Below are 18,596 nucleotides of genomic sequence, written 5' to 3'. Positions count from 1 at the left end.
TGTGAGAAGAGTCTGCTGCAGCTGGATCAGGCCAAGGGGGACCCATGGGAGCGCAGCATCCTGTTCTCACATGCTCATGGAAAGCCTCTTCCCACCCATGATTCAGAGCAACAGGCGTTTGGACAAGTAGGCCTTTCTCCTTTCTGTGGAAAAGAGGGCTCTCGGTGACTCCTAGCTGGAAGGATCCTGCGAAGGGCCCTGCATTTCAGGGGAGCCTGACGGCAGCTCTTGGGCTGCAAGCCCCTGCTCTCTCCCTGCCTGCAAGCAAGCGTTGAGTCCCCGTGGCGCACCCGGCCATGCAGAGGAGGCTGCGTTCCAGGCCTCCTGACAGGAATGAAGTCTGCCTGGACACGCTGACCTCTGCAGCCGACTGGGCCGTGACTATCTCCAGTTACTCAGTGATAAGGGAACAAGACGTGCCTCACTTCACCCAAACAGGTTCTGCGGCCTCTAGAGGGATTTGCATGGACTGTTGGATTCAGGTGTAGCCCTTTCATGAGCAGTTGCACATTGGCAAGTTCATTTCCCGCTTTGCAAAAGTGAGAACCTGGCTTGGCCTTGCCTGGAGCGAGTCTATGAAGCTGGGAGGACTCTCACTATGTTCAGCAACAACAGTCACCTCCAGCCTCTCCTGGGGGCTCCTCAAGCCTTCCCTTGCTTTGGGGAAGGGCCACAGCTCAGGGCATGGCAAATGCGCTGCATGCGAAAGGTCTCCCCCAGGATTGCCAGGCAAGACTGGGAAGCACCTGAGAGTCACCAACAGTTGGCAAAGGCCAGCCTTCCTCCAGCTGAGGCTGTTGGGAGCCCAGAACACCAAGCAGTGGTCTGAGGACCACCAGTGCTCCAGCACTTTCATTCAGGTGGTCCACGGTATTTCTCTCGCAATACTGTTTAAAGCAGTGGTTTAAAGCAGTATACTTGGCCCAGTATAGTTGAAGGAGCATCTCCACCCACATTATTCAGCCAGGACACTGAGGTCCAGCTCCGAGGGTCTTCTGCTGGTACCCTCACTGCAATAAGTGAAGTTACAGTGAACCAGGCAGAGGGCCTTCTCAGTGGTGGCACCCGCCGTGTGGCATGCCCTCCCATCAGATGTCAAGGAGATAAAGAACTACATAACTGAAGGAAGCTCTGTATCAGGAGGTTTTTAATGTTTGAGGTTTTACTATGTTTTTATATGTACTGTAAGTCACCCAGAGTGGCTGGGGAAACCCAGCCGGATGGGTGTGCTATTAAGAATAAAATTATTATTATTATTATTATTATTATTATTATTATTATTATTATTATTATTGGTTCCCAAAGTGGGTGGTAAAAAATGGGACTGCCTATCAGACTTTGAAAAGCTGATGCCACTGGATCAACTTCATCAGTTTTGTTGAATTGATTAAGCTAACTAGTTTAATAATAATAATAATAATAATAAATGTGCAATTAATTGTTACTGTTTTGAATTCTCTTGTGTTATTATCTTGCTTAGTGGGTCGTGCAAACCTCTATTCTGAATGCTGCTTTTTATAGGGTGCGTGGGCACTGGGGGTGAGCAAGGGAGCCGTGCCCCCCGCACAGTTTGGGAATCACTGGGCTGAAGCGCCTTGCATGGCCCACTCCGATGGCCACAACCGGCAGACAAACCATTGTGTGGTTGCCTGGACCCTCCGCAGTTTCCAAGTGGTCCAGTTGTAGTGGTGGGTGGAAACTGGTGGCACAGGCCTCCCTGAGCTGGATGGGCCCCCTGCCCCAGATGGAGGCCAAAGAGGCTCCCGTGGGCATCGCCAACTCCTAAATCAACTCCTGCCTTTGGCCAACGCGCAGTCAAGGTCGCATCAGCCTTCAGGGCAAAGGTGTATCTAGAGCTGCAAATGCTTTGTCAGTGAGAAAGTTTGCAAAATCCCCGACGCGCAATAAATCAACTGGGATGGGTGCACCCCAGAGGCAGAAACTTGCCTTGCAAGATGCTAGGGAGGAACTGCTCGGGTGGTCTAAGGTGAAGCACACCAATAGACATGGAGCAGAACATAGGTGCCAACTCCCTGGGTGCCTCAGCACCCACAAAATTCCCCATGAAGGGGCCGGTCACCCACAAATTTCATGGCATGGCACCCAGGGCCAAGCTGGCACTTCTGGAGGAGAGGGCTATTGATGGCTGCCAGCCACAACGGCTGGGCTCTGCCCTCCCCAGTTGGAGACAGCGGTGCTTCTGGAAAACAACAGAGGGGAGAGTGCTGCTCTTGTGCCCAGATCCTGCCTGCTGGCTTCCCCTTGGGGCACCTGCTTGGTGGTACTGAGAAAAGGATGCCGGACTAGACGACCCCTCCTTCGGCCTCATCCAGCAAGGCTCTTCTGATGTTCTTATGACTGGCTGGTAGGTGGGGGCTGGCTCTGCTCCCATGGAGGCTCCTCGCCCCATTGCCAGGGGGGTTGACTGCAGCAGTGGCTCTGCGGGATCAGCTCAGTTTTAGCCCTAGACTAAGGATGGCACCTTTGTCAAGAAGGTGATCCTGGAAGGAAGAACAGCAAAAGAGGCTTGGACAACAGGAGTCAGCCTCTTTTCTATTGGCCTTGGGCCCACCCCGGCCGGCCGTCCATTGTCCTCCCTGGCCGAGGGCAGGTCAAAGGCCAGCTCAAGCAGGTGGGTGGCACCCGCCCAGGTGAGCCCTGCTATGCCGCAAACCCCATCCACTTGTGGGGAAGGGAGGGCGGATATTGTCAGGAAGGTGCTCCTGGGAGGGAATCACCGTGTCTGGGGTTGGTCCTGTTGCAGGAATTTATGTATTGGTTGGGAGGGGAGGTTGCCCCTCATGCACATGCAGCCCACTACCAAAATCAGCACAATCACTTTTGTAACTTTTGTGATTTGTCCCCACAAAACACTTTATCACAGTTTCTTCCTATCTATTCAAAGGGCCTCTGCTGCACGATACCAAATGATCAATGTCTCTATGTTCTGGCTCACTGGGAAAACTTCAGAAATTCCTATAGACATGTGAGCTCAGCTACTCAGCAGCCCCTCTGCCTGAGGGATAATCCCTGGCCTCCTGAGACCTGAGGGCCAGACAGGTAGCCATGCCAGAAATAACAAACAAACCCAGATGAAGGCAAAAGGGTGGGATTAACTTGGCTGGGAAACAGAGAAATATAAATATCTTTTTTGTTACACTTGATGGGTGTTTGGTGGAGGGCAAGGGGAACCATGGGGCAGGGTCCAGGATGCTCAGATTACTGCCACCAGACCTCCCCTTTCATGATGTAACCATGATGTATTAGTGATGTAGTTTGGGGGGTGTAACATGGGGATTAGCAGCTAATAAAAGTCTGGGGGCTCTTTTGTTTGGGGCTTCCATCTTGTTCCACCTTGAGGCAGGTGGGAGTCTCATCGCGACAGTCTTCAATCAAGACCAAGCCAACTGGCTGCTGTTTCGCTCTGGGATTCCTGGCTGGTGTCCTTGTTTTTTGTCCAAGGGAGCCCTCAGATTTCTCCGTTAACAGTCCTCCTGCCCACCCTGAAGACCCAGCTCCCTGGCTGCAAACCTGGAGCAGGACTGGCTGTGCATGAGGAGGAGGAGGGATGGAAGTGATAGGAGAGAGGCAGCAGTTGATAAAAATGTGGCAGCTAGACTGGTGACTGGGAGCGGCTGCCGAGACCACATAAAACCGGTCTTGAAAGACCTACACTGGCTCCCAGTTCGTTTCCGAGCACAATTCAAAGTGTTGGTGCTGACCTTTAAAGCCCTAAATAGCCTCGGTCCAGTATACCGTATTTTTCGCCCTATAGGGCACACTGGCCCTGGGGGGAAATAAAGGAAAAAAAGCTTCCCCCGATCCCAGCCCCCAGAACAGGCTGCTATCCGCAAGCCTAGGGTATCTGAAGGAGCGTCTCCACCCCCATCGTTCTGCCCGGACATGGAGGTCCAGCTCCGAGGGTCTTCTGGTGGTTCCCTCACTGTGAGAAGCCAAGTTACAGGGAACCAGGCAGAGGGCCTTCTTGGTGGTGGCACCCGCCCTGTGGAATGCCCTCCCACTAGATGTCAAAGAGAACAGCAACTACCAAACTTTTAGAAGACATCTGAAGGCAGCCCTGGTTAGGGAAACTTTTAATGTTTAATAGGTTATTGTATTTTAGTGTTTTGTTGGAAGCCGCCCAGAGTGGCTGGGGAAACCCAGCTAGATGGGTGGGGTATAAATAATAAATTATTACTATAATTATTATTATTATTAGGAGAAAGGGAAAGGCATGGAAGAGGAAGCTTCCGGAACAAGACGCCTCCTCCTGACAGTCCACAGTCCTCATCTTGCCAAGTGGAGTGGGTGGCCCTGTTCTCTCTGCCTTGGACATGGTGGCTCAGCCAGAGATTGGGGGGCCAGCTTCCCATCCAAGTTTGGCACTAGGGGCTCCTGGTTGGTCCCGGCCAACAGCCCAGACAGGGCAAGATGCCTGCGGATCCCCTTGCCAGGCTCCCCTGCAGGACGAGGCAAGGCCCTTTGGGACACCTCAACTAAATTTAATTTAATTTAATTTAATTAAACCGCAACTCAATTTAATAAGCAAATCCTTTCAAGTCTACTCAGAAGGAAGGCCGATCTTTTGACTGGGTGCATAGGAGTGTAATCACAGCACTGATGCAGACTGAAAACGGCTCAGTGGCCTTTAAAAATTAAATTGTAAAATGGCAAGGCTTTGAAAACTACAAAACCCTTTTCATTAGGGAAATATGTTTCTTCAGTGTGTGAGAATCTGAGTTTATTCAAACATCGCCCAATGGAAGGGCCCACTCTGTATTAGGTTCGTTGTCTTAATTATTCAGTGACTAAACTGTTATTTAATTATTTAGTGATGAAATAATTGGAATATAATTAATCCTGCAGTATTCATAAGATGACCAGAAACACAAGACCCTGGGCAGGGGCTTCTCAGTTCTAAGCGAATAAGAAGAGTCAACCCAGAGAAAGTTAAAAATCCCCAGGTTTCCTCTGTTGTCACAGGAGATTGGTCGCCTTCTGCAAACACCGATTGATGGCAAACAGGATTTCTGTCCTCCTGGCACTTCAAAGGGTGCATGAAGTTTGTCAGCTGTGACTGGGCTGTCTTTCCTGGGGAATTCCAGAGCAGAGACCTGAGGCTCTGCTGCTCCGTCGCTGTGGGAACTGCTTCTCATAGCCGCCCCTGACAGCCTGGGCTGGGAGTTAGTTAGGATGCAGCAGCTGCCTCTGCCACACAAGGCTCAGGCTCGGAAGGTTTCTTGCTGAAGCCACTCAGAACTCTGCCCAGCCTGAGATCAGTGACCACCTGGCAGGGGGTGTCCACATTTTGCTCTGGTTTGCAAATGTACCTGGGGGTCCTGAAAACGGTTGATATCAGCACTGTCATGGCTGCTATTTGTTCATCCTTTTTATCCCCTTTCCCTTTTGCTTACAAGTGCTTCGTGCAACTTTTCTCTCTTTTGTACCTACTCTAGTCTGTTGGTGATGCCCTGCTCCTGGGATTCAGCAACTACCTGTTTGGCAGGTAACTCACACTGCAACCCCGCACCTGTCTGCTCAGAACAAAGCCCTCCAGCCATCCTTTTTGCAGAAGATTCCTCAGGATGTTATCGGAGCTCTTATATGAAAGGAAGCAGACCACCAACCAAGACAGTTTCACACCAGGAGTTTGAGCCAAAGGAAAACCTACCCAGGCAAGTTTTTCTCTCTGCAATGATTCCATGGGGGAAACCTGAAAGGTCTGAGGAGGACGTCCCCAAATGTTGTGTGCTCAGTCCCACGATGCATACACATCTCCTGAGAGATGCTTGTGAGAGGGCAAAATGCTGCACCCCCCCAGCTCTCCCTCCCCAGTCTGCCTTCCAGGAGCCGGCAGCCCAGAGGTGCCAAGCAGCAGTGGGGTTTCTGCATCCCTTCCTCCCCCCACCTGCACTCCTGGCGAGGGACACCATACCCAACTCCTAGGGAGGCCTCTGCTGCAGGTGTTGGACCTTCTCCAGAAATCCTGGTTCATTTTGATTTTGGGCAAGTTGGCATCAGGAGTGGGGCAAGAGGCACAGAGAGGAGTATCAAAGTGGCAGAGAAGGTGATGCCAGGCAGACATGGCGGAGGCAGGAAGGCAAGGCCAGACAGCGAGTGAAAAAGGGGTGGGGGGAGAAAGGATAGAAATATTCGAGAAAGTAAAGAAGCAGAGGGGAAGGGACAGGGCCCAGCGTGGAGGAGGAAGAGGGTGGTTTTGAGGAAGAAAGTGGGAGGAGGTGGGACGAGGGGCTCAATGGTACCCTGTGCCCAAAATGGACCTCCCAGAAACTGGAAGCTGGCTCCCCTCCCTCAGCAAGACCAAAGGGCCAGGCTTGTCAGGAAGTAGACAGACCGCTTCCTCCTAAGAATGATAGCAGTGTAGAGCGGAAGGATACTCCGTCTAGCCCCCTGCAATGCAGGAATCCTTGGCAGAGAAGGCAGAGGAGCCTCCAGCCAAGGGTCTCCTGCCCTGCTTGCGCCATGAGACGCACAAGTCTCCTTCCACATGACCATGTGCAGCCTCCGGGGCAGCTCTGCTCAAGACGGGAAGGCAGGGCAGGCCAGCCTCTTGGCAGCAGTCAGAACAATCTCAGCAGAAGCTGTCTTAATCTGCTTTTTTACAAACAGTTAAACCTGCAGTGCTCAGAGCGGACGTCAAAGGGAACTGCGCTTATTTGGGACAGCAGTGAGTGCAGCCCAGCCTCAGGGCTCCACGGATCTCAAGAAGGCGAGCTGCTGGGACTCTGGCCAGGTGCCACTCCAAAGGTCTTGCACAAAAACGAGCAGAAGTTTATTGAAAGGTATGAAGGTGAGCAGGTAGGCACTCACCTTCGGCACAGAGGGGCTAAGAGGTCCTTCTGCATTTCACAAACTGTTGGGTGAAAACACAAGCATTTGGGGTGGGGAAACTTCAGCCCTGAAGCCGGCGATGGCCATCATGCCAGTCCCAGAGGGTAGGCCACGCCAGCCGTGCCCCCCTATTTCCGCCAAGCTAAGTGGTGCTGCCACCCCCCAGGCACCATCCCTCACGCTTGGGGGGGCACCTTGAGTTGACAAATGAGGGTCACCCCTCCAATTCCACACCCCACAGGGCCTTAGAGGGACGAGTCACAATCACGCCACGCAGGACATTTGTTTTTAAGCCTCAGTTTGCTAAACCCTCGATAGCTTGCAAGTGCTGGGGGTGTGGGGGTGATGGCTGTTGCAGGCCTGCCCTTTGGCCCTGGGCAGGTGGAGGGAGTAGCCTCGCCCACAAAGCGGCCTGCCAGGGCAGCCCCTTCCCACACCTCCAGCTTGGCCTGAGGCCTCCTCTGCCCCAGGAAACCCCGCCCCGTACAGAAGCACAGCTCCTCCTCGCCACTCAAGCTGGGCCCAGGGCCTGATCCTGCTGCTGCTGCTGCTGAGCTGTGAGGAGGGTGTGTGTCTTCTGGCTCACAGGCGCCTCCCTGGCTTGGCATGGGAAGGGGTCACACTTCCGGCTGTGTTGTCAGGCGAAGCTGCAGGCCCACCGGCAGGTGGTCTGAGAAGGTGGCCAGGCGAGTGATGAAGAAGAACTTCTCCACAGCCTGAAAGCAAGGGAGGGGGGCGGAGAGGGACCATGAGGGCAGGGAGGAGAGCGAGCAGAGGTGGGAGCCCCTTGGGCACCCCTGCAACACCCACCTCCTCAGTTCATGAGCAAGAGAGCATTTAAGGCCCCCGCAGGGCACTGCGCACTTGCAGCCTCTGCCTGGCACCCCCCAACTCACCGTTTTCAGCTCCAGGGGGTTGAGGTGTTCCCGGTAAAGGATGTAGTCAATGCGCCGCCCCGCGCTCGAGGTCACCGAGGGGTCGGGGATCCCGTCCTCCGTAATGGGGCCGGCCAGGTACTTCCGCCGCCCCTTGGGCTCTGTGAGGGTTCTGAGAGGCAACGGAAAGACGTGTCCAGCAGGAAGGGGCTGTGGGTCTCAGGGCAGCCCCTCCTGTGGGGTCCCGCATTGGGTACCTCATGCTGATGGTCCACTGCAAACGGCCCCAGAAAAGCCCACCCAGCACCTTGCTCTTCTTCAGAGGAGGGCTCCCCCCCCCCACTGCTCCCAGCTCAACATGGAAAAGACCATGTGCAAAGTCCCCCCCCCCCGCAAAACCCAAATTTTATCCTGTCAATTTTGCCACTGCCCACACCCCAGCAAAGGAAGAAAGCAGCCGCCACCCCCGGCTCTGCCAAGTCCAGCAATCCTGGCATGGAAGGATCCCCCCACCCCAGTTCAGCCCCTCACCTCTGCATGCGCTTTGGGGTCGACACAGCCTTGCTATAGATCTTCAGGTAATTCATCAGCGTGCCTGGGGGGGGGGGGAAGGACAGTTGTCAGTTCAAGGTGTGGCACTTTGGCACTCTTCCCCCACCTGTTCATCCTTGCGCCACAGGGCAGAGTGCAGGAAGGTCAGGAAGCAGAAGCAAGGCCAAGGGGGGGCAGGCATGCTGTGGGGGGGGGCAGAGACCCACCGATAACCCAAGGCTTGTCCTTCCGGGGTCCGATGCGGCACGGATCTGTGTAGACGTTGAAGATCTCATGCACTTGCTCCAACGCATCCCCTGTGGAGAAAGGAGCAGGGAGGGAGGACGGCAGGTGAGGGGGAGTCCTCAGACACACACCCCTTGCCAGCCCCCTCCAGGAACCCCACCTGCGTACCTGTTGAGCAGTTGTCAAAGTTGAGGTCCCCACAGTAGATGTCGAAGGCCACAATGTCCCCGGGCTGAGCATTTGCATCCTGGAATTGCTGGGCCCAAAACAGACCCAGAGTCAGCTGGTCAAAGCGGACCTGGCTGTCAGCTGGGAGAAAGTGGGAGGAGGCGTCAGCCCAAGAAAGAGGGCACAGCAAGCGGGGGGGGGGGGGGGAGGCGGAGAGGCCTGAGGGAGCCTCCCTCTCCTGCCGGATGTGGAGAGAGCAGAGCAAGAGGGCAGGAGGAGGAGGCGGCCAGGGGAGAGACAGGGTGGGGCAAGCACACAAGACCCTGCTGGGTCAGGCCTATGGTCCAAGTTGGTGGCTCTTGCTGCTTCCTGGGGAAGCGAGTGCCATAGCTGCTGAACTCTGCTCTGCATGAAGGAGGACTTTCTTTTATCCATCCTGAATTATTATAATTATAAATTTAATTTATATACCGCCCTACACCCGCAGGTCTCAGGGCAGTTCACAGGATAAAACCAGAATATAAAATTCAAAAAGTACATAATCAAAATAAAAACAACCACCACCCAATAACCCCCAACACATTTTAAAAGGGCATAGGATGTCAATCAAATCAACCAAAAGCCTGGTTAAAGAGGAACGTTTTTGCCAGGCGCCTAAAGATATATAAGGAAGGTGCTAGGAAAACTTCCCTGGGGAGAGCATTCCACAGACGGGGAGCCACTGCAGAGAAGGCCCTGTTTCTGTGTTGCCGCCCTCCGCACCTCTCGAGGAGGGGGCACACAAAGGAGGGCCTCAGAAGATGATCTCAAGGTCTGGGTAGGTTCATATGGGAAGAGGCGGTCCTTGAGGTATTGCGGTCCTGAGCTGTTTAAGGCTTTATAGGTCAAAACCAGCACTTTGAATTGGGCCCGGAAACTCATGGGTAGCCAGTGCAGCCGGAGCAGGATCAGTGTGAGATGCTCAAATTGTCTTCCAACATGCAGCTTCGCTGGATGTCCACAAGGTATGTTATATCTAGTGTCATGTGAGAGAGGGAGAAGAAGACACCCTCTCCCCATCCTTCACTTACCTTCTGGAGCGTGCATGTGGGTGCAGTTCAGGTACCCCACAATCCTTTGCCCTTGGGAAGCTCCCAGTTGCACCTGAGACACACAGGAAACATGGCAGGTCAAGCATCACCGAGGGAAGCCTTCTAAGGGGAGGCACTCCAGCAAGCAGCCCCGAGACCATCTTGGTCCATTCTCCAGCCCCCAGGAGACCCCCTTACAGGAAAACCACTCCTGCCTCTAAATGAGGGCAGAATCTGCAGAAGGCACAGGCAGTTGTCATCGTCCCCCGCCCCCTGCCTTGCTTCTGAGGACCCTCACTCAAATGCGCCTTTTGCCAACTCTGGGGCTGCTGTAAGGGAACCCCAAACACACCCCAAAGGCAGGAAACAGAACCACTTTTCCTTTTGCAGCTTCCACACCTGCAAGCGTGCACCCGCACACTCGCACTCGCACACTGGAGCAACTTTCTGATCAGGTTGAGCTTGGTCTTCCAGTTAATGTTTGCCAAGGGCTGGAGAAAGTGCAAATCTTGGACAAACAAGAGTGATTTTGATTTCGGGCAGGGAGGCATGTGGAGGGCAGGGCTAGGAAATCCTCCGACCAGTGGATAATATTTTTCCTGGAATGGGTCTTTAGGGTGTGAGGCGGGGTGTGGGATGAGACCAGTTCTTGGTGCTCGGCTAGGAGACCCAATCTGCTGCTGGGGCCCAGCGGTGCTGGCTCTGCGCCTGCCAAGGGCACCTGCTGAGCCCAGAGATCCACTTCCAGGCAGGGAGGAGGGTTGCCATGAAATCAGGAGACTTCCTTGTGGTTGCCCAGCTGCAAGAGAAAGCACCCCTACCCCCGCTCAAGGACTCGCTGCACGCACAACCTATGTTTGAAGCGTAATCTGTTAAGGGTGCTGAGAACTGTAGCTCTCTGAGGGGGTAAACCAGGTCCCGGAATTCTCTGCGGGAAGCCATGTGCTTTAAATGCACAGAGAGAAGCCCTGCAGCGGATCCAAGGGAGCGTGGGAAGGACGGCTGCTCCCCAGGCAATCTCTTTGCTCCCTCGCCCCCCCCTCCCGGTTCTGGGTTCCCATGCTGATCAGAAAATGGCAGCCAAGTGACAAGCTCTCTTTGGAGGTGGCTGCACCTAATTCAGCCATGTCCCTGCTGGCACGGGAAGTACAGGAGCAGCAGCAAGGGCACAGCACTGCCAACCTTCCTTAGCAAAGACTCCTGCCAATGCAACAGCACCCTCAATGCTGCCTGGTCCTCCCAGAACTGCCTGGGGGCAGCAGGCGCAGCAGCAGCAGCCCTTCAGCACCCAGTTCAGCCCTCCGGAAGTGAAATGGCCCCTCCCATGTCATTTCCTTCTGTGCCAGAGACTTTGAGGGGGGCATTGCTAAGGTTCAGCATTAGTTGTGGGTCCCATAAACGAGAAGCAGGAGTCCTGTTTTAGGAGAGAGGGGAGAAGAGGCAGGCAGGCAGGCGGAGGGCTTCCCTGCTTTGGTCACAGAAACACCCCACAAGAGAGCAACATGGGGGACTGCCTTTTCAGAAGCCAAATGTAGGTCTGTCTAGTGTAGAGTGGGAAAGCACCCCCAAGGGTCATCTAGTCCAACCCCAGAAATCAAGCTTATTGTATTAATTTACAAATCCCTGAACAACTAGGGTCCTGTCTGAACCCTCATATCCCAGCTTGGTTACTGAGATCATCTGCAGCGTCATTGGGGGAGTTGTTGTTTGACAAGAAGATACGGAGCCTTTAGTGTCATGGGCCCAGTCCTGTGGAACTCCCTGCCACTAGAGATTCAGCAGGCACCTTATGTTTCAACTTTTAAATACCTGCCGAAAAATTTTCTATTCCGCCAGGCCTGTGTAGGCAGTTGAGAGAACATCCCCCACAATGGTCTGCTGGTGTTTGTTTTTAATTCTTTTGCTTTCAACTTGTTTTTATGTTTATGATATATTTCTATGACATAGCGGTATGGAAATATTGTTGTAAATAAACAAGCAAGCAAGCCAAGGAGCCTCCCCCCCCCCGCCTCTCACCTGCACACAGAGCAGCCCTTTGGCGCTGAAGGCGTCCTCGCCAGTGCCGTTGGGGTAGCAGTGGTACTGCACGGCCAGGACTGGGTAGCGGCTGGCCAGGAAGAGCCCGCTGTTCAGGAGCTTCAAGGCTGAGCAGCCCACCACCCCGAGGGTGCCAACGTCGTAGATGATGTGCTCATAGCAGGGGGCGAGGAAATGGCGCACCTGCCCCGAGGCCTGCCGGTCAAAGACCTCCTGCAGGCACACAACGTCCGCGTAGGGGGGGAAGTGGGTTGTGATCTCCCCGGGCGACCCGGCAGCTGCTCCTTCCTCTTCGAGGGGCACCTCAAGTATCACATCCCCGCTGAGCTGAGGGGAGCCCTGGCTGGACCGTGGGGGGCTGGCCTCCATGGACCCATACTTCCTCACGCCCGAGGGGCTGAAGCCAATTTGGAAGTCCCCCCGGGGGCCTGGCTCGTGAGACGGTGGGGAGCCACAGGCCGCCCGCGCCAGCGCATGGCCGATGTGCTTGGCACGCCACTGCGTCCGTGACAGGTTGCTGAACTTGGCCAAGCCAACGGGAAGCAGGCAGAGGTTGCCGCTGACCACACTGAAGGTCTTTGCCGGGCCGGGGAGCACCCAGGGGTCTGGCGGGGCCTGGTTCGGCGTGTGTTGGTAGGCAAAGGGGCGGCGGGCGGCCTGCAGGGGCAGCCACAGCAGGAAGGCCAGCAGCGAGAAAGGGGCAGAGAGGAGCAGCAGGGGCACCAAGACGATCCCCTTGCCCGCCGCCTCCAGGGCATAGGGCAGCCCGTGCTGGTGTTCTTGCTTTTCCTGGGTGGTCTGCTGCAAGGCCAGCAGCTGGTTCACCAGCCAATAGCTGGGGAAGAGGATGTGCCGCAGCACAGAGTCCATGGCCCCCAGGACACAGTTGGAGTAGGGCGACTCTCGCAGACCCATCCTAGGGCGGCAGCAGCAGCAGCAGCAGCAGCAACAGGGCCTTCTGAGGGGGGCTGCTCCGGGCCCCAAATGGATCCTGGGTGGCTGGCCTCTGGGTCACCAGGCCTCTTGGCTCTGGGGGGCCGGATCCTGTGGAAGAGAAGTGGTAAAAGTGAGAGGCTACTCTGGCTAAAGGAGGGGGGTCTTGGGCTCAGTGATGTGGTCTGGCAGTTAGATTCTGCCTCCTTCCTGAACTCTAAAGGGAGCAGAGTGAGGATGGAGTAGTTTTTTGAGGGGAGAGGATCCAACTAGGACTTTGAGCAGGGCAGAATTGGAGGAGGTGCTGGAGTGAGGAAACCAAACTGGCCCTCCTGTTCGCGCTCGGCCACCGTTTTTTCAACCCTACATTTGAAAAACGCCTTCTCAACTTCAGCTCTTTTTTGGCAGTTGGAACACAAGGAACATTGAGGGGGAAATATCAGAATAGATAAAATGCCGGAAGGGCGAAGAGCACGTCAAGCCCCAAGGGCCTGATCTCCTTCCAGGGGTCGCTCTGCAGGTGCGCCTTGCAGAGAAGGCTCTCCAGTTTCTGGGGCTAAATAAATGCTCTTTGAAGCAGATGCAAAGAGGGGGCGTCCCAGGGCGAAAAGCTGCCCCCGTGGGGGGGGGGGAGGCTGGGCTGAAGGTGCTGCTGCTGTACAGCCTCCACACTCACCCCCAGCTCGGGCAGACGGGATAGCTGCCCCCTCCCTGGAAAGCGGGTCTCCCTGCTCCTTCTCGCAGATGCCTCACCCGCCTCTCCTCCCAGCCACCTCGCGCGTCTAGAAGCGGAGGAGTCAGCGCGCCCGGCCGCCTCCCTCTGGGCGCGCCTCGCCTCTCGCCCCGGCAGGTGAGGACTCCGGCCAGCCGCCCGCCCCCTCCAGGACCCGCCTCGGCCTCCCTGCTTGCCCGGCGACCGGGGGCGGCGCTGGCTGGCGCGCCCTCGCACCTGGCGGGCGAGTTAATGGTTAGCTCGCTCCTCCCTGCGGGGCTTGGAAGAGACGCTCCGGCTCGCCCCGTCCAACCTTGCACGATGCAGGGCGCGCAGCGCAAGCAGCCCGGGCACTTCGTGGCGGTTGAGGGCGAGCCCAGCAGTTGGCACCCGCAGGGCGCGCGACCGCCGCCGCACGACGAGGGCGGGCAGAGAGGAAAGGAAGGGGGACCCTGTGCCCGCCGCCCCGACAGCCCCTTGATCCAGGCGGGGAAGAGGAGCCCCCAGGGAAATCCCCACGGAGCTCACCGCCTCGGGCGCCTGGGCTCCGCGGGCGCCACCCCGGGCGGAGGCGCCCGCCCGCCTCCTTCCCGTTGCCGCGGGCGGGAGAGAGAACGGAGGAGCGCGGCAGGGAAGGGAGGGGCCCCGGCCCCCAAGGCCCCTTCCCCGGCCCATGGGCAAAGGGCCTGCCGCCACCCCACTTGCCCCACATCGGGCCAGTTCCTATAACCCCCCTCTGCTCTTTCAACAAAGCAGCCTAAACGTCTTTTTTCAGGAGAGGGCGTTTCCCCTCTCCAGGGACCACTGCCACGCCCCCCATCTACCCCACTTCTACTGGACACCCCTTTGCACCCACCGCCCCTCCTATTGTTTCATTGTATTAATTATATTCTATTTATTCTATTAACAATATAACAGTTAAAAGTCCTTAAACTGAAGGGGAATACTTCCAAGGCCTGGTTGAAGAGGATTATTACTATCATTAACCTTTACCTTGCTGCAGTTCTAGTCCCCACTCGGCCATGAGGCTCCCAGGGTGAGCGTGGGCCAGTCACCACCTCTCAGCAGAGGCAGATTTAGGGGAGTGTGTGTCGCTTCGGCTGCAGAGGGCACAGAGCCTCAGGGGCAGAATGGAAGGCAAGAGGTGGAGGGGCATCAGATGATGGCATCACGAATGACGCTGCTGAAATTTGAGAGCCCAAAGTCCAACGCTGCTCCCAGCCTAACCTTCCTGACAGGGTTGTTGTGGGGGATTAACGGGGGGGGGGGGAGAGAACCACGTGTGCCACCTGGGAGAAAGAGGTGGCACAGAAATGCAGTAAATGAAAAGAGAAAAGTGGACAGCGCTGAGCTAGAGGGACCAAGAGCCTGGATCTAAGGCCGCTACTTGGAGGCTGCGCAGCAAACCTGCCCTGGGACTCCCCTGCTCCTCAGGAGCCCTCACAACCTCCCCCTCCCCCATATCAGCCTCCCGTGGGGCACCCCTAAGAGAGTGGGCAATGCTGGTGGACCTGGGTTCAGATCCCTTCTGGGCTGCGCCGCAGAAACAACAGGGACCCGTTTGACCAGGTTGTGGGTTTGAGTGAGCAAAGCAATTTGGACGCCACGAGCACAACAACGTCAACATCCTTGTCATTAGAATTCTCCTAATCATCCTAATTACCACAATTCCAAGGCACAGGCAGGCCTGCTGAGTGCCTTTGAGAGCAAGCACACCTGAGCCTGTGCTGGTGAGCGGAGGCCAGAACATCCGCTCTTTTTTCACATTCATGAGCTGGTGTAATGGCAGCACTTTTTCATTGACATACCACATTGGTGGGGCTGCCAGCTGAGTGGCTGCTGGATTCTGGAATGGAGAGGAGGAGGGGAGAGGTGCAACTGTGCCAGCAGAGCCAATCTTCCTGAAACATTTGCACTGCGCCATCCTCGTCCCTCCATCCCAAGATGCAGCAGTGGCTCAGCTGGAGAGAGGTCAGGTGAGCAGCGCAGGCCATCCTTTTCCCATGCCAAGAGCCTCCTCATAAGAGGCTGGTTGCAGCTGGATCAGTCCAAGGGGGGGGGGGTGACCCACCTAGTTCAGCACATCCTGTTTTCCTCAATGGCCAACCAGACTCCCCATTCAGGGAAGCCACCATTGCAGGAGTTTGAATAGATGACCCTCAGGATCCCTTCCAATGCTACAGTTCTATGAAAGAGAAGCGGATGAAGACCACAGAATGGCATCCCTGGAAGGGACCCATCAGGCCATCTAGTCCAACCCCCTGCAATGCGGGGATCACAGCTAAGGGCTCCAAAGAAAATGTTGCTCATGGAAGTAAAAATGCAAAGGCACCATTGGGGTAAAGCAGCAAACCATATAAGATAAAGGCTTTCCTAGTGTGTCCAAAGGAAGAGAATAATAATTAGTTCTATTTATCAGCAGAGAAGATGAGATATAAAGATACACAGAGTGCACCGAACCCTTTTTGTATTCAAGGAAGAGGATGTGGTTGCTAGAGGATTAACAGAATTACCACAGGTCACGAGGTGGGCCAGACTTGCGTGCGTGTTTATAATTATTTGCAAACTGCTTTTTACATATGTCTCAAGGCCAGTGCTTTTTTTCTTTAAAGCGTCCCCCCAGAGAAAAGCACTGCTCAAGGCCATTGACAGGTGTCCCACCAAAGTGACTATGCGACTATGGGACTCTAACTCCCAGCAGCCCCAGCGGCCAGCCTCCCCCATCCCTGGCCTTCACAGAGAACCAGTGCAGGGAGAGCCGTTTGGGCCCCTCCTGCTGCAGGGGCTGCTTAGGAGTAAACTAGCACCAGCAAGGGCCAAGGGCTGAACGGAGGAGGAGTCACATTGCACAACACCTCCACCTGCAAGCTATGACCAAACCCCTCTGGTTTCGAGCCATGTTTGAGAAGCAGTGGACTCTTCTTCATTGGAGGATTTTAAACATAGGTTGGGTGGCCATTTGCCAGGAACTCCCCAGCTGTGATTCCTGCATTTCAGCGGGTTGGACTAGATGACCCTTGGCAGTCCCTTCCAACTCCACAATTCTATGAGAGCAAGTTCGTTAGGGATCTGAAGCCAGAAGGGGGCCCAGAAGGAGGTTCAGATGAGGCTGGAGGAACGAGCCTTTTCCCCCGTGCCCTCCTGGGCATGGACAGACCTCCTCTGCCCAACTACAGTGCGAGGGCAAAGGGAACAGCCCCAACCCAAACCACTCACCTCTCTGGGTGCTTGTCCAAAGCGGTCCAGGGGTAACCAGCTGGCTGCTGGTTGTGTCCAGCTGAGATCCTCCCCAAGAGCACCTGAGAGAAGAAGGCCTGGTGGGGAAGTGAGGCACAGCTGGGATCTAGGCAGCCACTCTAGGTGTCCTGTCATGTGTTCTAAATAGCCAGGCACTCAGTCATGCCTCATTGCGATCCAGCTGCTTCGCCAGAGAGCTCCTGAAGGGCAGGCGCTTTGGGCAATCCAGCTCAGACCCAGCGGCTGACTAACAGGTCTTGCACCCGGACTTCCTTCAGCTTCCTGGTTTGATTGCAGATTAAATGCTGCAGAGCTACAAATTCGCAGGAGCCTGCCCAGAGGTAAAAGGTCTAATTACGGTCTCACGTGAGGAGGTGATGATGGCAGTGGTGATAAGGCAGCTCATGTGCTGCGGCCAGAGTGCAGTAGCAGGCGAGTGCAGGGGAGGGTTTTACACTCCAGGGAAAGAGGGCGTTCTCTCCAGGCAAACAGTGTTCTGCCAAGCTTCAGATAATGAGATGCAGATTATTTAGGAGGGAGCACATCCCAGTCATAAACACATTTGCCTGGAAGCAGATTTCCCTCTTCCTCTTTTCTGGCATGGCACTGAGAAAGTAATCAGCATCAAACGTATGTTAGCAGAACTCCTTGCCACCACACTCCACTCCTGATGCCATGCTTGGTGTTTGTAGCTGGCAGAATAGCTGACACACATCTCCACCGGCCGGGTCATGCAGCATTCAGGCCCGGAAAGTATTTCTTACATGCCATGTTTTGCTTACTGTCTTTGGGACCTTTCAGCATTTTCTAGACTGAATTCAAAGAACCAAACTGGAGCTGAAATGTTGCCAGTGAGACTCTGCCTCTGGGGTGGGCAGCATTTTAGAGTTTGCCAAAAAGGTGCTTCAAATTTGTGAAGCTTCATATTAGGAGCTGAAGATGCTCAGGATTATTCCCATGATGAGGTGACACCTTCCAGATGTTGCACGTTCTGTGTGTGGCTGCAGCCAGCTAATGGTTCTTCTATATGTTTGATTATCTTATCTTTAACCATGCTTTCCACTAGTTTTCCAGGGACAGACATTAAGCTAACTGGCCTGTAATTTCCATAATCCACCCTGCATCCCCTTTTAAAAATTGGCTGCTTCCCATCCTTGGGTATAGAAGGTTATAAGTTACATACTTTTGTTAGAAAACCAGCAGTCGTGTGACTTATTCAACCTACAGCTACCACCACCTTTCCCCCATTCCTGGTGAATCCTGAGTTAACTGGGAGGATGCATCTGCTCTCTTAACACCGGTCTTGAAAGACCTACACTGGCTCCCAGTACGTTTCCGAGCACATTTCAAAGTGTTGGTGTTGCCTTTAAAGCCCTAAATGGCCTCGGTCCAGTATATCTGAAGGAGCGTCTCCACCCCCATCATTCTGCCTGGACACTGAGGTCCAGCGACGAGGGCCTTCTGGTGGTTTCCTCATTGCGAGAAGCAAAGCTACAGGGAACCAGGCAGAGGGCCTTCTCAGTAGTGGCGCCCGCCCTGTGGAACTCCCTCCCATCAGATGTCAAAGAGATAAACAACTACTTGACATTTAGAAGACATCTTAAGGCAGCCCTGTTCAGGGAAGGTTTTAATGTGTGACATCTTAGTGTATTTTTGGTCTTTGTGGAAGCCGCCCAGAGTGGCTGGGGAAACCCAATCAGATGGCGGAGTACAAATAATAAATTATTATTATTATTATTGGTGTTATGAAGGCATAAGCAGAAAGGCCTAAACGCCCCCCCCCCCCCGCCTTCCATAGGCCCTTGCAAGTACCAGCTGCATCACAGTCACACACACACATATAGAACCAAAGACTTGGCTGTCTGCCATGCTGCCCCCAAGGCTGAGGAGGAGAGGCAGGCCCTCACCTGCTTACCTGAAAGTTGGGATGGTTCC

At 54.9% G+C, this 18,596-nt stretch overlaps 1 protein-coding gene and 1 long non-coding RNA gene across 5 annotated transcripts; one reads left to right on the top strand and one right to left on the bottom strand.

The window, feature by feature from the left end:
• Nucleotides 1-5,356: 5,356 nt before the first annotated feature.
• Nucleotides 5,357-6,874, top strand: LOC310849345. Its single transcript, XR_014566881.1, has 2 exons — nucleotides 5,357-6,047; nucleotides 6,101-6,874. It is a non-coding gene; the product is annotated as an uncharacterized lncRNA (long non-coding RNA).
• On the bottom strand, nucleotides 6,772-17,096 carry LOC310849174 (sphingomyelin phosphodiesterase 5-like). Of its 4 annotated transcripts, none has more exons than XM_083749233.1 (9): nucleotides 16,641-17,096; nucleotides 14,412-14,542; nucleotides 11,759-12,801; nucleotides 9,743-9,815; nucleotides 8,673-8,813; nucleotides 8,486-8,575; nucleotides 8,259-8,322; nucleotides 7,749-7,899; nucleotides 6,772-7,568 (listed from the first exon to the last, which is right to left on the bottom strand). In XM_083749233.1, exons 3-9 carry the CDS (start codon nucleotides 12,692-12,694, stop codon nucleotides 7,470-7,472), a joined length of 1,554 nt encoding a protein of 517 aa, XP_083605359.1. In that variant the 5' UTR covers nucleotides 12,695-12,801; nucleotides 14,412-14,542; nucleotides 16,641-17,096; the 3' UTR covers nucleotides 6,772-7,469. The 4 variants fall into 4 exon arrangements, with proteins under 4 accessions (XP_083605359.1, XP_083605358.1, XP_083605357.1 ...); XM_083749232.1 differs by having other exon boundaries at nucleotides 11,759-12,823; nucleotides 14,418-14,542; XM_083749231.1 differs by lacking the exon at nucleotides 14,412-14,542 and having other exon boundaries at nucleotides 11,759-12,823.
• Nucleotides 17,097-18,596: the final 1,500 nt, after the last annotated feature.

The sequence above is a fragment of the Podarcis gaigeae genome (genome assembly GCF_964106915.1).
Source record: "Podarcis gaigeae genome assembly, chromosome: 7".
Lineage (NCBI taxonomy): Eukaryota > Metazoa > Chordata > Lepidosauria > Squamata > Lacertidae > Podarcis > Podarcis gaigeae.
The sequence above is the reverse complement of the archived record's forward strand: the minus strand, read 5'-3'. Positions and strand labels throughout refer to the sequence as shown.

Coding starts and splice junctions, on each gene's coding strand:
- LOC310849174 (XM_083749233.1), bottom strand. CDS start 12,694: ATGGGTCTGCGAGAGTCGCCCTACTCCAACTGTGTCCTGGGGGCCATG. Junction 8,814..9,742: donor CCACATGCACGCTCCAGAAG/GTAAGTGAAGGA, acceptor ACTTTCTCCCAG/CTGACAGCCAGGTCCGCTTT. Junction 7,569..7,748: donor ACCCCCTGGAGCTGAAAACG/GTGAGTTGGGGG, acceptor CCTTGCTTTCAG/GCTGTGGAGAAGTTCTTCTT.